The 17,245-nt window shown below is 41.2% G+C and overlaps 1 protein-coding gene and 3 non-coding genes across 5 annotated transcripts; all 4 read right to left on the bottom strand.

Moving 5' to 3' along the window:
* Positions 1-465: 465 nt before the first annotated feature.
* RPL17 (ribosomal protein L17) lies at positions 466-11,911 on the bottom strand. 2 transcript variants are annotated; one of them, XM_072992945.2, is made up of 7 exons: positions 11,898-11,911; positions 5,475-5,527; positions 5,348-5,388; positions 3,932-4,066; positions 2,898-2,996; positions 2,064-2,255; positions 466-557 (listed from the first exon to the last, which is right to left on the bottom strand). In XM_072992945.2, exons 2-7 carry the CDS (start codon positions 5,512-5,514, stop codon positions 510-512), a joined length of 555 nt encoding a protein of 184 aa, XP_072849046.1. In that variant the 5' UTR covers positions 5,515-5,527; positions 11,898-11,911; the 3' UTR covers positions 466-509. The 2 variants fall into 2 exon arrangements, with proteins under 2 accessions (XP_072849046.1, XP_020669151.1); XM_020813492.3 differs by lacking the exon at positions 11,898-11,911 and adding an exon at positions 7,039-7,142.
* LOC140705268 (small nucleolar RNA SNORD58) lies at positions 2,401-2,466 on the bottom strand. Its single transcript, XR_012084696.1, has one exon. It is a non-coding gene; the product is annotated as a small nucleolar RNA SNORD58 (small nucleolar RNA).
* Positions 3,064-3,131, bottom strand: LOC140705269 (small nucleolar RNA SNORD58). The gene has a single exon (XR_012084697.1). It is a non-coding gene; the product is annotated as a small nucleolar RNA SNORD58 (small nucleolar RNA).
* Positions 4,210-4,277, bottom strand: LOC140705270 (small nucleolar RNA SNORD58). The gene has a single exon (XR_012084698.1). It is a non-coding gene; the product is annotated as a small nucleolar RNA SNORD58 (small nucleolar RNA).
* Positions 11,912-17,245: the final 5,334 nt, after the last annotated feature.

Below are 17,245 nucleotides of genomic sequence, written 5' to 3'. Positions count from 1 at the left end.
TGAGACAAACTGATTAAGGTTTATATTTTTTAAATGTACAGCACCTTAATTTGTGCTACAGCAAGAATTATGGGTGTTACAACCAACAGCCATATTCTGAGCAAGCCTCCCTTCAGGGTTGCTCTCATTTGCAGAGATGTTCCCTCCCTCCAGAGACAAAAGAAGGATCCAATTCAATGCTGTTTTTGAAATAATTGTATCTTGTAAGATTTGTTAGAATTCACTGGACACCTTTTGGTTAGATTTGATTCAACATGAATAACAAGCGCAGTAGTTTCTGATTCCTGCCATAAACAAGATGAAAATCCCAGTGACTTGCACCACTGACAATTGTTTGTGCTCCTAATTAGAGCGTTTGAACGCATGGCATTTATATATAAATATGCTTTTGGAGTATATGAAACATTATCAGAAAGGAGGATACAATGACCACTGCATAACACTGTTTTCAAAAAAGAAGAAGAGTTGGACAGTTTCCTCAAATTTTATTTTTGTGAACTGAATAAAGTTTATTCCCGTGCCATCAGTTTCTGCTTTTTCAGCTTCTTTTGAGATATCTGTTGGGGAGGGGGGAGAGAAATTAATATCCATCCAGCACAAACATGACATGCATTTAAACGAATGCTTATTACAAAATTATTAATGTTATTCTTTGATTTCCAGTACAAATTTTTGTAACAATTGCCCCTATAGATTTTTGGATACTTAGCCAATCTATTTTTATTTATTTATTTATTTATTTGATTTATATCCCGCCTATCTGGACCCGTGGCCCACTCTAGTTTCCCTGTAAACACATTGAAATATAATCCTCCGTACTACAAACATTTCTCTTATTAAAACTGCTACAAGAAGCAATGGCCAGAAACATAATGCTATACAGCTTGCATAACTTGCCATGGCTAAGTTTGGTTAACTGACAAGGTGCCGAGGTGCAGTGCAGTACCTTCTCAATTAGCCACACCATGTTATGCACATATTTTGGAAACACCAAGAGGATTCTGTCCGATAGTATATAATATACATTTGGAAAAGTCTGCATCATCAAAGTATACCTTAGACTGCAATTCTGAATATGTTAACTAGGTAGTTAATCTGACTTAACTACAGTGGTGCCTCACACAACAATGTTAATTGGTTCCAAAAAAATCAACGTTGTGTGAAACATCGTTCTGTGAAACACCATTTCTCATAGGAATGCATTGAAAACCGGTTAATCCGTTCCAATCGGAACGGATTGCCATCGTTCAGTGAAAATCCCCATAGGAAACATCGTTGAGTGAAACAATGTTTCCTATATTGGAATGTATTGAAGCCGACTCAATACATTTCAATGCCTTTGCGAAGTCCTTTTTCGCTCCTGTAAAAGTGTCTTACAATGTTTGGAAGCTGTTTTAAATGATTGCAATGGTTAGTCCACCTCCTGAAACCTATGCAAACTGATTTTGGTGTTGTTCTGACACTTCGTTAATTTATGATGATTTTTTGAATTTTCTCCATTGGAAACCATTGGATGGTCTGTCTAATGGTTTCCAATGGAAAAAACAAAAAATCATCATAAATTAACGAAGTGTCAGAACAACACCAAAATCAGTTTGCATAGGTTTCAGGAGGTGGACTAACCATTGCAATCATTTAAAACAGCTTCCAAACATTGTAAGACACTTTTACAGGAGCGAAAAGGGAGATCGTTGTGTGAAAATCCCCCATAGGAAACATCGCTGTGTGAGGCAGCAAATTTAACAGAAAAAGGCATCGTTGTGTGAATTCATCGTTGTGCGAGGCACCACTGTATATGGAAAAGCTGCTCTCATTCATTGCAATAAAAAAAGTAAATCACATTCTAATTACAACAACTTTTCATTTTGTTTCATTTATTTTATTTTATTAATTTGATTTACATCCCGCCCATCTGGTATATTCTACCACTCTTTATAAGCCGCTCAGAGTGGTATAGATTTATCAGATGGGCGAGATATAAATCAAATAAATAAATAAAATAAATAAATAATAAGTTAAGAAAAGTTCCCCAAGCAGATACAATATGCCAACTAATTTCATACCTTTTTCTTTTGTGCAACTTCCTCTTCTGGCTTAGGAACAATCTGTTCCTTCTCTGTGAGAATCATCTCAATATGGCAGGGAGAACTCATATAGGGGTTGATGCGGCCATGAGCCCTGTATGTTCGTCTGCGCATTTTGGGGGCTTTGTTCACCTGAATGTGTTCAATTACCAAGGAATCTACATCCAGGCCCTAGAAAAAATATTTTAGAGATTTCTTATTATATAATCCAAGCAAGGTGACTAACTTAATGTAGTTCAAAATCAATCGTGTAATCTTTCCAAACCATAGAAAAGCTGCAATATTTTGGCAATAAGTCCCACTAATGGACACAACAGTGGCTCAGAATCTGTGTTTGTTTCACGGTTAATCCAAAGGTGTCCTAAGATAGTCATCATTGCCACCAAACACCAATACAAATCCTGCAGTTAATGTAAGAAAACATTTTGCCTTCCATTTCTCATGGCTTTAAAATATCTTTCCACCAAATAACAGCTCATCTTCTGAACCCCCAGACTGAGCAAAGCATCTGTCTTTTCTTCTGTGTACCAATGTGGTCTCAACTGAATACTGAAACAATTCACTATAGTTTATCCTTTCCCCTGCAAAAAATGTAACAGGAGCCCTTGTAATTGCATCTCTACTTGAAAGGATTGGAGTTTTTGGAGAACTAGTCACTCTTGGCCCATATCACCTTTTCCAAAGTCTCCAATGAAGCACTGCAGTGTTTCAGAGGACAAAATCTTAATGAAAAACTAAAAACACTCTGCAACATACGCTGCTGCTAAAAGTGAACCATACCTTCAAGCTATGCCCACCTATATTTAACTTTACCTTAAGTTCAGCATTGCTCTCGGCATTTTTGAGCATGTGCAAAAGGAACTCGGCACTCTTTTTTGGCCAGCGCCCCTGTGTCCAGCCCCACTGCTTGGCCTGAAAGACAAGAAGTTCAATGTCAATTTTGTTTTAAATGAAATATAAACACGCTTCATTTTTATAGGTTGCTCAGAACCAAATGTTCTTTTCATGGCTAATCCAAAGGTGTCCTAAGAAAAGTCATCACAGCAACCATGAGCACACAAGAACATGAAAGCTATGAAAATAAGCACAAATAAATTCTATACTAGAAATCTAAACCATAGCTAGTTTTATTTAAAAAGTATTTATATCTTTCTCACAATCCCCTATAGCAAATCAATCAATAGGAACGAGTTACACCCAAAAGGTACATCCCCATTCATTTCCCTTAAATTTCTGATCTCCACAAATAACATCACAAATATTAACTTTATGCAAATTCCATTATGTGCACTGAGTAGTGCTTTCTGTCTTAAATATTAACACTGCCAATTAGAGATGGGGTATTCATATTTATAACTGAATATCCCCGCGCAGCTGGACTTTTAACAAGGGTCCAGCCCCTGGGGCCAGACCATCCACTCGCCCATCTGGTGGTGGCCCCACTCATCCTTCCAATCGCACTCTGAGGGCCACTCTCTTCCTGCTCAGCTGGCCACTACAGGTAAGGGGAGGGAGGACAAGTCTCCCTGCATGGCTTCTGACTGGGGAGAGCAGCCCTCCAGGCACGATTGGAAAGATGAGTGGGGCTACTGCTGCCACTGGACACACGAGTCAACAGTCCGGCCCCAGGGGCCAGATCCTTGTTAAGTCCAGCTGCGTGGGTGTATGGGGATATTCGCATACACACACTAATACCCCCAGGTTTCTTGGTTCCTCTCTCACAGCTATTTTTTGCTCATCAGATACTGCTGTCATGGGTAGGAGAAATGAATGCTTTTTGAAAAGCATATCTCATTGCCCATTATTGTCACCAATGCTTTCCTCCCAAGTATTTCCTAAATCCGTACCTGGGCACACCTGCCAACTCCACCATTGTAGCGACGGAAGGGAACACACTGCTTCTTTAGAGTCACATCCTTCAAATACTTGGTGGCTTTCCGGATATGCATACCCTTAATAGCCTGGGCAGTCTCACGTGTGTTCTAAAAAAAAGTGGGAAGGATAGTTGCAGAATTGGCTTTCTATCCCAAAACCAAAAACCCACCTAATGCAAGTACAGCCAGAAGATACTAAGCATACAACAAGGGCCTAAGCTTTTACAGCCACCAAATGATCTAGAAAATTAACTGCTCAGATCCACTTAGCTGTTTTCATGAGGAATCCAAAGGTGTCCTAAGTTGGTCATCATTGCAGTTATGAAATATTCCCCCGGGGATGATTTCCTCCCGCATTGCCACCAAGAAATTTCAAACTAACTGTTGAAATCTTTTCCACAAATCATGTAACCAAACAAAATGTATAAAAATGAGCTACTCGGATAAAACTACATACATGTTCTATTATTATTTATGGCCTTTCCTGCTCCTGGAGTTCATCCTTTCTTTCTTCCAACATTACTGTTTTGTACTTTATGTGCCATAAAATAGCTTCTGACTTATGGAGACTCTAAGAGGGCTTTCAAAATCTGAGAAACCTTCAAGGAGTGGGTATTCTTCAAGTATATGCCAAAAATAAGAAGCCACATATTCAGTTACAGCCAGAAAGCAATGAGTGTACAATGACAACCTAAGCTTCTATAGCCACCCAAATAAATCTAGAGAAGTCGCCTCTCGCCTGTGAGTTTCCATGGCCAATCATGTCTCCCAAGTCCTACTCTAACACTCCATTCTCTGTGTCACACTGGGTCTTTTATTTATTTTATATAGAGGAACAAAGAAGAGTGAAAAAGAGGGAAGGAAAGAATACATACGCTCCAACAACTGAAAATAATGGAAAACTGTGTGAAGTCATAATTAAAAGAACATTAAGGAATACCATGGTTGACAACACAGAAGTGACTGACGGTAGGACAAAACCTGATTAATAGACCCTAACCTCACACTTTTCTCAGTATCTGGCCTCGTGACTCTCTCACAGGTCATAGATTTGGACATCTTGAGCACCAAGATGCCTGTGACACCAACACAAACAAGAAGAGGAAAGAGTTGCAATAACCTGGCTAATACGGCCAAGACACACTAAGAGGGTGGCAATGCAGAGGCATACAATTACCAACTCTTGTGTAGAGGTCTGAAATAGCAAGATTACCCTGTAGCTCCAGGGAAAAGGGCTAATATTCATGGTGGATCCAAAATGAAGCCTCTAAAAGCTTTATTTTCCTGGATTCCTCTAAATATCTCAAAGTAAGCTTTAACGCTCAAGTTATATCCTTTTCTGCATTCAGTACCTTGGAAGCAGAGTGGTCAAAGTCAGATTTCACATACCTTGAAGTGGACTCGAAGGTTGGATCCCCTTGACTTGCATGCTAAAGGAAGAAGAAGAAAAAATGAGGGCTCAAAAATGTCAATTAAAATTAAGTCTCTGAACCATGTATGTGAAAAAATTACTTACATTTTGTGGGATTTTCTGGATCAAGCGAGTAGCGGACCATTTTCAAGGCTTACCTAGAACAGTAAGACACATATTGAAGTTGCAACAGTATGTTAGGTGTGCTTTCAGGCTGATGAAAAGAGTTGGGGGAAACTACCCAAAGGCCTAGTATTTTCATTATTTCACCTAAAGGTGCCCTACCAAAGCAACCTCTACCTTAAAAAACAACTTTTAGTCTATCCTTAATGTTTCTTTTGCTATTAATTTACATACACAAAGATTAACGTGAAGAGAAGATTCACAGCAATAATCACTTTGCATTTTAATCCATTATCCTAGATGCTGAATATTAAAATGTTAATACTAATTTTAATATGTTAAAACAGTAAGAGCAAAAACACTGAAAGGTTAATATGCATTGTTCCTCTGAAATAAAAGCCTGGTGGTACTTTGTGGTCCCCACTCCAAAAAAGGAAAAAAAAAAATCTTCTCCAGGGTTCATAGCTTTCAAACAAAATTTCACCAAAGCTATGCCAGAATATTAGCCCAGGCACTAGACTTGACAGTATTTTCAAAACAAGCATGAAATTTTGTACAGTAATTATTTTTCTCTTTCCATCCCTCTACCAACACTGAATGCAGTTCATTCAATTTTTTAAAAAAACACCTCTTTAACACTGGGCTTGTTTTGCTACAGGTTTCAATATGAAACATCTGGAAAGCGGATGTTTTAAATCCACGTTCGTTAACTTCACTTTAAGATCCACATCCACAACTTTGCAGCCCTACTGTATACAGTATGAGAAACTCAATTACATAAGTGTATCCATTAAGGATCATACCTGTTGCAGTTATCAATCTACGACCAACAAAACGCCCTCAATTAAGCTCAAAAGAAAGTTCCCTTATATTCAGACTCCGTTTCGTCCCCACCATCACCCCTTTCCTCTTCACCGGCAACACATCCATTACAATCCACAGCCTCGTGTGGCCCTCCAGACGTTGGAATACAACTCCCATCATCCTTAACTCTTAGAACCAAAAGCTAAAAAATCACAGAAGCTGAAATCCAGAAATGCCACTGGCTCTGCCACCCCCCCTCCCAATGTAATACCCCCTTTTCGTTTCTTGCCGAGTTAGGCAAGCGGGTCCTATTCTGCTCCCATTTTTCCTACCTGCTTAAAAGTAAAAAAGGCAGACGGAAGCCATGTCTATCCTGCATAAGACTTTTTAAAAAATCCCACCCTTTCACACGTCGATCCTGGGATTCCTCCCCGCGCTTTCTTCCTCTCTTTTCCCCTTTGCGCACGTGCTATCTATCCTACATCAAGGCCTTCCGTATCCGGGACGTTCAAGCCTCCCCCCCTTTACAACACCGGCCATTTTTCATCCTCTCTACCCCACCCCCACCCCGGCGAAATGTTTTCCCCCTTTTTCCCTCCCCCGGGAGTGGAAATACAGCAGCCATAGAACAGCTGGCAGCTTCCCCGCTCCGTCCGGAACAAGATCTGGGGTCCGCAGGGCAGGATGGAGGCTCACGGTGGGGGATTTCGAAAGATAGGCCCAGACCCTTCGCCGTCCTTACCTTAAGACGTCCACTACCGCCGGGGAAAAGGAACGGCAAAGGATTCTGGGAGCCGAGCTCTAACCCTCCCGATCTCGCGAGATGTCGTCGAAAAAATCTCGTTTCACGCTTAAGGGATCGTGAGGAAAGTGCCTTTCCGAGAATGAAACGAAGAAAGTCGTAAGGGACCGAGCCAAGGATTGGGCCTCAAAGCCTTTTTACAAGTGAAAGTATACGTTGCAAAAAACTAAAATTCCTAACAGCAAAGCACAACATGACAGCGAACAAACGCGCACCCGGGAGGGTTTTTATCCTCTATTCCAAAACATTACATTATAAAAATGCAGAATTATTGTCAATAAATCAGCTTCTAGTGGTCAGAGGGCTGGGGCTTGGAAAACCCAGATTTGAGTCACCACCCAGCAATGAAACTGACTGACTACGTACACTTGGGACCATCTCTCTTTTTCAGCCTGTCCGGCCTCACAGGGCTGTTGTGGGAACAAATGTCAGGACCTGGAGAGCCACAGGCACTGCCTTGAACTGGGAACTTGGGAAATAGACATCAGCAGTACATACTAAATATGATTACGCTTTTTCAACCTGATCCAATGGATGCTTTTTTCTTGTTATGTGTCCCCAAGTCGCGTCCAATTCACGGCAACCCTATAAATGAGCAATCTCCAAAAGGTTCTGTCCTCAACAGCAATTGTAAACTCAACCCTATGGGTTCCTTTTGGGAGTCAGTCCATCTGGTGTTTGATCTTTCTCTTTTCCTGCTTTTCCAGCATTTTTGGGTTTTTTTTCTCCCTAGAGAATCCTGCTTTCTCATGATGTCCTCAAAGGTGGACTGCCTCAGTTTCAACATTTTTGCCTCCAGAGATAGTTCGGGCTTAATTTGTTCTAGGAACCACTTGTTCATCTTTCTGGCAGTCCAGGGTATCTGCAAATCTCTCCTCCAGCACCTCATTTCAAACAAATCAATTTTTTTCCTGCCTTTACCATCCAATGCTCACACCCATACATAGTGACTGAAAATACAAGAGTGTGGATAATCTTGGTCTTGGTCTCCAGTGACACCTCTTTACATTGGATGGTTTTTTCCCCCTAATTCCTTCATGTATGCTTACCTGTGCAAACATCCCATAAAGTTCAGGCTTCTTTTTAAAATGTGCATAGGATAACATATTTAGTTCTCAAACATTGTTTCTCCTCTGAGTTCTAATTCTGAAATATTTTCACTCCTGATGCAACCCAGCAGTCAATGTGATACAACAGTTATTTGTCAAACTAAAACTTGGGATTCAGATTCCTAGTCTGCCAAGATACTTCCTGGCTCACCTTGGGCCAGATTCTGAGTCAGACCTACTTTGCAAAGTTGTTGAGGATGAACATTACTAGGGAATTGGGAAGCTGTGCGTCCTATCTTAAGTTTATGGGAAATAGCTGGATATATATATATTTTTGAGCCTGCTCAGATGTTAAGATCATCAGGAGGAGCCTTTCTCTCTTTCTCTCAATCCTGCCACCCTCACAGGTGTGTTTGGTGGGGGACATAGGAGAGGGCCTTTTCTGTCACTGCTCCCAGACTTTGGTACTCCCTCCCACTGGAGGCCAGGCTGGCCCCATCTTTGCTGTCCTTCTCCAAACATGCAAAGACCTTTCTCTTCAGGCAAGGTTTCCCCCAGTAACTAACTACCTGTGTGTGACTTTTTTAGATGGATTGTTATGCATTACTGCTTTGACTGGATTTCAAGTACTGCTTGTGTTTTCCATTTCTCAGAATGGCATTGGTGGTTTTTTTTTTCTTTAATTGTATACTTATTGTTCTCAGCTTTAATATTGCCTTTTGATTATATAAGATGCCTCTTTACTCTTTGCTCTTAGCTTTAAATATTGTCTTTTAATGACATTAACCACCGTTTACTCATTGTTTTGAACTTCAGATGTTCGCTTTCACTGTTGTGAGCTGCCTTGCCTCCTTTTCAAGGAGAAAGGTGGGGAATGAATGAATGAATGAATGAATGAATGAATGAATGGCAGTCCATCAACATCTGATGGCCCACCTGTCAGTCCACAGAAGTGCTACTGGTGACTTTGTTCCACAATGCCCTGGCCTTCCTCATTCTTAAATATGTTCTGTTTGAATTAGCATAATCCCAAATAAGTAGCATTAGTGAAGTGCTTCATTTTCAGGCACTTACGTACTACAGAGCTCTGCATGTAGAGCACAGGAAGCTGGCATATACCATTTTGCCCTGTAATACGTGCTTTGATTGGCAATGCTTCTCTAAAGTGCCTTGCACAGAGAGGAAGAAATTTCACACTCTCTTGCTCTCTCTCAACTGGAATACCAGGAATGGATCACTGGACCTCCTGCATGGAAGTCCATGGGTCTCTCTAAAACTCTGACGTGAATTCTGATTGAGAATGATTGATCAACTTGGGACAAATAAAATGACACAGACCATCAGGTGGCGCTATTTGGTACTGGATTGACATTGTGACAAACATCTGGATAATGTTTGACAATTACAAGTACTGGTGTTTCTCCTTGCAGTTGGTCTAATGTTGTGATTAATTTTTGCAGAGCTTTTTAAAGAGAGGGGCTACAATTCCCAGAACCCCCCAGCCAGCAGGAGGGAACTGTTGTCCAAAAGCAAAATTTTCTCAGCTCTGCTTTTTACTCATCTCAATTAATATAATGAATAAAAAAGCAACATCCAGAAAGCTTCACTGAGCAAGTCCAAAGGGACAATTCCATCCGATGGAACTGTCGATTCTGGCCACACCAAGATGATAATAAACCAGGAACCTAAGAAGTTAATATAACCAACATAAATCCCATGTGGTTGCAGATGTTTGTTCAGTTTACTTTATTTCTCCAATCATTTAAAAGCTTGCTTAGCTACCCCTCTGGTATATCAGTTCTTAAGACAGGGTGCAGATGCTATAGTCATTTATACTGAATGCCCTCATTGCTCTTCTTTTGAGGCAGAGAACTCAGGCAGCATACAACATGTTAACAAGCTTGTTTAATTAGTTATTGCCCCTTGCAAAAGCTTGAATTCAGTGATCTGGGTTCAGCAAGCAAGGCGGCGCTTACACTTTTGATGCACCTCATCTATTAGCTGCAATCCGTTGTAGCAGGTCACTCAAGCCTTATGCAAACACCAACAGGACTCTAGGCAATAATTTTTGAACAAGAATTCTGAAGGGAGGTAGTCAAGCAAAAAGATTATAGGATAGGGTAGGGAAAACACCTACCCACTGTAAACTCATGCATGCGCTTCTCATATCTGTGAAGACTGTCGGTCATCCAGGTGAGGTTATCTGGAGGTTGAGTCGCCGTGATTCAACTTCTAGATGCACTTCTGATGAATTCATACCGAAAAGGATGAACATATAGGGCATGAAATATGGTGGGCTGGAACTTCATCATCCCCATGAACAGAGCCATTAATTATGCTTGTCGTTGTTGTTTAGTTGTTTAGTCGTGTCCGACTCTTCATGACCCCATGGACCAGAGCACACCAGGCCCTCCTGTCTTCCACTGCCTCCCAGAGTTGGGTCAAATTCATGTTGATCGCTTCAATGACACTGTCCATCGATCTCGTCCTCTATCGTCCCCTTCTCCTCCTCTTGCCTTCACACTTTCCCAACATCAGGATCGTTTCCAGGGAGTCTTCTCTTCTCATGAGATGGCCAAAGTATTGGAGCCTCAGCTTCAGGATCTGTCCTTCCAGTGAGCACTCAGGATTGATTTCTTTTAGAATTGATAGGTTTGTTCTCCTTGCACTCCAGAGGACTCTCAAGAGCCTCCTCCAGCACCACAATTCAAAAGCATCAATTCTTTGGCGGTCAGCCTTCTTTATGGTCCAGCTCTCACTTCCATACATCACGACAGGAAAAACCATAGCTTTGACTATTCGGATTTTTGTTGGCAAGGTGATGTCTCTGCTTTTTAAGATGCTGTCAAGATTTGTCAGCGCTTTCCTCCCAAGAAGCAGGCATCTTTTAATTTCGTGGCTGCTGCAGTGATCATGGAGTGATATGCTAGCTGAGATTATAATCCTATCTTCTTATAAGACATATTGGTGGAGAAGACTGTACTACACCATGGGTCTTGAGCAATAAACAAGTAATGGAAAATCTATTTTTTTTTCCTTTCTACCTTAAGAGTTGGAGGTGGTACAAGTATTTGATTCATTCTTTTGTGCCACAGGACTTCAGAAGTGTTGGGTTAAAAGACTGTGCCCCAAAGGTCATAAAATTTAAATTTGGGTTAATTGATTATTTTATGTCAGTGGAAATGTTTAATTAAACACAAAGTCAGTGTGGTGATTACCCTGCTCTGGTTCATGTTGGAGATTATTTGCATGTACCAATGGGAGCTGTTGGGAAGCAGAGCCAGAGAAACTAGAAGGGAGGGTGAGTCAGAATCTAGAAGAGTTCAGTCAGTGAGAGTCAGAAAAGAGAGTGTGAAGGAAGAGTTTGTGGGAGTTAGAGAGTGTGGCAGTGTTAGGAGTTAAGAGTGTGGAACTTATAGAGAGCTAAGAGAGTTAAGAGTGAAACAAGTTATTACTAATCTAATGAATACATTAAAGTCTGTGAAGAACCTGTTTAAGCGAACTGTAATCAATAAACCTGTGTTGTTCAACTTTATACTCAGCTTGGACCTCAATCTTTCTAATTACAGGGTGTTGACAGAGGTCAACTGGTGGCAGCCGAAAGGAGACAATATGTCATGAGCCTCAGGCTAGGGAAACAACTTGGGGACATGTGAGAGGCGCATCACAATTGATGTCAGCTAGTGGGATACGTAGCGTGAGCCCTTTGGTGAAACAAGCAGGGGCCACGTGGTCAATGTCACAGTCAGCCTTAAGATGTCCCCTTCACACTCCACCTTTTCCATTGCTTATGCACATCAAAGTCTAGTGACATTTATGTTTTCACAACTGCAGCCCAAACAAGCAGATTTCCATCACAAAACTCTTAAAAATAATAATCATCTAGCCATTCCACAGATTTGCTTTCAACCCACCTCCTTACCGCCGCCCCTTGTATTCATGAAGCAAGGCTGCATTTCTAAATAAAACTGTGCCCATGGAATGGAGTTCTGCTGACTTCACTAAGGGGGTCGACTGACGCACAGCCGTTTTTGTGAATAACATAGCCTTGAGGTCTAGCAAGAATCTTGATTGTCATTCAAATATGCATTAACTAATGTAAGTTAATTATCAATCACTGTAAATGTCAACCAACAAGTTAATATTTTTCTTAACTATAAGTGGCGTAGCCAAGGTTTGTCTGAAAACACTATATGACACTACAGTATTCCTGTTGTTCCTTTCTCTTTCCTTTCTCTAATCACTTTGGATTGGTTTAGGCTGTCTCTCTGTTTATGAGGACATTGGTTTGCTGTTACTTCCTGATGGAAGTCTCTCCATTCATAGGTCATCTGGCTGTGTCCAGTTCTCCAAAGGTTGAGAACTGGAGATGCGGGAGCATTAGCATTTTGCATTTTATATTAAGGATTGGAAGTGTCTGCTGTTTTCATCCACGTATCTTTCAGCTCCAACTCCTTGTGTTTCCATAGACCTTTCATATTTGTAGTATTTCACAGAGGGAAGTCAGTGGGGAAGAGAGATGTAATATTGAAAAATTTAAATACAGCTGCAACACTTACTGGGAAATCATATACTTTGTGACTGTGCTTGTGAGTGAAGTTCCATAGTAGACTGCGTAGGCCCTTTTATGTTTTAGGATACTCCCTTGGAAGTGTTAGAATGATCAATATTCTATTAAGACTGCGAATCCAAATATCAGACAAGTCCTGGGAACAGGATGAACTCAACCAGTCTTCCTTTTGAGTAAAAAAAAGAAAAGAGCTGAAAAACAGTATTGAAGTTGTGCTATCTGACACTTGGTAACTGTTGTGGGTGTTTTAATTCCTAGGTCATATAAGTAAGGGATGTCCTCCAAGGTAGAGTCCACACTGCATCTTCTGTAGTCTTCAGCTGCTTCAGTCTCCATGTGTAATTCAGTGGTGACTCCAGAACTGCTACAGCCTTTGTCATCTTTATGGCAGGAAGAGAAGATTCATTGCAGTTTTCTATAAATCTTAGTGTGATGGATTTTCCCTGTTGATTCTTGACAGGTAGGTAGGTAGGCAGGCAATCTGTGTGTGTGAGAGAGAGTGAGAGAGAGAAAAAAACTTGGAAACATGTTTGTATTACAGTACAGCTTCCAGAATCACCAGGCCACTGACCATACATCTGGATTTTAGCCCAGAAAGGGACTTTTCCAATCTCTGCCCATGGCCGTTTCCTGAGCAGAATATAATCTTATGCGCCCTCACAATCATACTCCTCATCCAACTTTGCCCAACCCCATTAATAGTTAAGCAACAGCTTTTCAGGGACTTGAAAGTCACTGTTACAACTGGCCACTATTACTTTTTAATTTAATTCAGCTGTCATCTGAATCCTGTTCACTTAGGTGATGTCAGGCCAAGCAAGTGTCATGTGTCCCCCCCCACTGCTCCCCGCAACCCACTGCAGGCTCTCCTTTCCACGACCCGTCTCTCGCACCAACTGAAAATTAAGTGCCCAACCAGACACACGAGGGACAGCTGAGGAGAAAAACCACTGCACAACTGTAATTCCCATGCACAGTTTTTCTGAAAAGGATTTTGGTCCTAGTGTGTCATCTATACGCTGTTACAGTAAAGATGAAATACCCAGAAAACATCTGCAAAAATCAGAGTAGGAATCCCCTGACCTGAAAAACTTTAAATCCATCACCCGCTGGATTGTGCACAAGAACGCATGGCTCTTTTCTCTTTATCTTGTTTGTTTAAATCATTAGAAACCTTTGTTTCCCAGAAACCCACTGAACATGTCATTTAAAAACACAGTGTAATGTTTGCTACAGAAGTCAGAGGTCGTGTCAACATAATACTTTGTGATTATACAGAAGGTAGCTAGTGACAAGGGGAGCAGGTGATTTCTCTCAGTAAACTTATTTGACCAGGTAATTGATTTATTCCCACCTGACCCCAGAATGACATCAGACACTCTTAAGTTTCCCCCTTCACTTACATGAAAATACTTCTGAGTGTGCTTTATGGAGCCCAGTAGGAGAGCAAATGCCCTCTTGGAATAAGTTTTATCAGATTTGAGAAGTTTTGTTTAAAAGTTATTAATTAGAATTATATCCCAGAGATCCCAAAATAACTAACTTTATCAAAGTCACAATTTTTAAAACCTAGCTTTGCTTTTTCCCAGTTCCCACATAAATACTTAATTTTAGCTACTTTCTGAATCCCATCTGGAATTGTCCATCCCATAGTGAAGATGTAGGCGCCCATGTTCATTTGATCATGGCTAAACTCCTGTTGCTTAGTACAGTAAATCACAGTCGAGTAGGCCCATTAAATCAATGGGGATTTAGTGAGTCCACCCCTCTATAGATTCCATTGATTCAAATGGGCCTACTCTAACTATACCTTACTTTAACAGAGTACGTTGCAGTTAAAGCAGGCCCATATGAATACATTTAAAGTACAGTATTCAATGGATTTATTCTAGTTCTGTTGAGAGTGTAGCACAAATGCTTCTCTATTGTAATTTCCACAGGTGCCTGAGGGACAGTATATTGTATCCTGTTTTGGAAGGGTTTCCTGCCGGATAAGGCCACATCATTTAAAATTATATCTGAGAACAGTCTTGTTGTCATCAGTGTTGCAAAGATTCTAGACAGTGCCCAGAATCTGTTCACCAATTTGCACTTACGTACCTAAGGTCATGACCACACGGAAGCATGTCCTGAGTTGACTTGAACATTTATACCACACCTGGGTATTCAAATTGTTGTCACAGTTCACACAGCAGCTTGTTTATTTAGTTTTTCATTGATTGATTGATTCATTCATTCATTCATTCATTCGATTTTTATACTGCCCATCTGACCCAATGGTCACACAGTAGTTTAAGTACCCCGGAAAGATGGTTTTTTTAAGTGCCCACATGTCACACAGCTCTCTTTCTTCCTTGCCCTTCTCCGCCATTTTCACCACCCTCCTACCCATCTCTTTCACAGGCAAAATCCAGTTGCTCTCAAGTAAATCGCACTTGAGCAGACCCATTGAACCAATAGGAATTTGATGAGTCAACTCCTCGATCGGTTCCATTCTGGGGTGCATTTTCAAATTTTCTGGCACGAGCAGAGTGTTGAAATGTAATGTCTTTGGATTATAACTACCTACATCTTATCACTCCTCTCTGTTTATGCAGAAGCTCCCCTGTACAAGCTCCATCATCCCTACCCATGGTGTTGACTAGAAATGAGGCACATTCTTCGAGGCGAATGGCCCATAATAATTGCATTAGTGAAGGAACACTTTTCAGCTGAATAGATGTAGACAGGGTTTCATACATGAATATTGATGGTTTTCTAACCATTTCTATTAAAAGCATTATTTTATTACATCTAATCTGCACCATCCAGACATCTGACTTCGTACCAGTAGGTATACACACACACACACACACACACACAGAGAGAGAGAGAGAGAGAGAGAGAGATATCTAGGTTTTTAAACCTCTCTCTGTGTAAATATTCAACAAAGGAAGCCAAAACTTTGACCCTGTAAGACCTGATCACAGCTGATGGCAACTAGATTTGTCAGAGGTCAAAAATTCATAGGGCTATCTTAAGTCAGAAGAGACTTAAGAGCATGTAAAAGGTAAAGGTAAAGGTTCCCCTTGACAATTTTTGTCCAGTCGTATTCGACTCTAGGGGGTGGTGCTCATCCCCGTTTCCAAGCCATAGAGCCAGCGTTTGTCCGAAGACAATCTTCCGTGGTCACATGGCCAGTGTGACTTAGACACGGAATGCTGTTACCTTCCCACCGAGATGGTACCTATTAATCTACTCGCATTTGCATGCTTTCGAACCGCTAGGTTGGCGGGAGCTGGGAGAAGCAACGGGAGCTCACTCCGTTGTGTGGATTCGATCTTGCAACTGCTTGGTCTTCTGACCCTGCAGCACAGGCTTCTGCGGTTTAGCCCGCAGTGCCACCACGTCCTGGTAAGAGCATGTATCAACAAATATATATCATCGGAGGTAAATCTCATTTAATTTGGGGGATTATAATTTGTTTTTTAATTAAGAGTTTCAAGGCTGGATTAAGTTTCATTAATCATAAATGTTAATCACACCTGCATGTGTTTTTCCTTCATTTTCCCCTATATATTTAAGGGGCTCTTCCATGTCAAGTGGTCAGAATCAAAAAAATGCACCAGCAGGGAGCGCTAGTCTCCTACTTGACTGCCCTCACTTACTGGTTAGTATAATATCCACAGTTGACAAAATACTACTACGTTGTCCAAGCTTTCATAGTTTCCATAATTCTTCATTAAACTAGGTGACAAAGAAACATGGGGGTCTGAGAACTTGTTGGGCTACATGACATGAGAGAAAGACATTACTGTTTAAACTCATGGTCATGCTGGCTGAGGATGATAGAATTTGTAGTGAAACTCAGCTGAGGACGACAGAGGATGAGATGGTTGGAGAGTGTCACTGAATCGACCAACATGAATTTGAGCCAACTCTGGGAGGCAGTGGAAGACAGGAGGGCCTGGCGTGCCCTGGTCCATGGGGCCCCGAAGAGTTGGACATGACTAAACGACTAAACAACAAAAAATAATAATGGTAGAGTAACATGAAGGTTAATTAGCAATGACTCAACCTGCATTCGCCTCCTGTGTTTTTGGCTTGTTTTATTTTGTTTCTTTGGATTTTACTTGATATGCTTGCACAGACTGAGACGGCTATCTCTTTCAAATTTTCAAGCTTGAAACTAAATGAACAGATGCATGCTTTTATCAAATCTCTGCTATCTCTTAAGCGCCCTTAGTCTGTTGCAGGAAGGCAGCAAAGAAAAACAGGGATCGGATCATCATAGTATGTGTAAAGGAAGAACAAACAGAGCGTTGTAAACAGAAGAGGGCCAAGGACACATTAAGCACAAGTGAGGGGAGAGCAAGGTGGTGGTGCAGGAAGGAGAGAAGACTGCGGCTGGTGTTGAAGCACGCCTTCTTTTTATACTTTTTATAGAACGCCAAGGAGCATAACCTTGGGACCGGTTTGGTGTCGGGGTTCTGCTGCACCTGGTAGCAATTTATACATCCTGGATCAGACCCTGATTTGGGGGGGCCCC

This window comes from Pogona vitticeps, chromosome 2 (assembly GCF_051106095.1).
Source record: "Pogona vitticeps strain Pit_001003342236 chromosome 2, PviZW2.1, whole genome shotgun sequence".
Lineage (NCBI taxonomy): Eukaryota > Metazoa > Chordata > Lepidosauria > Squamata > Agamidae > Pogona > Pogona vitticeps.
The sequence above is the reverse complement of the archived record's forward strand: the minus strand, read 5'-3'. Positions and strand labels throughout refer to the sequence as shown.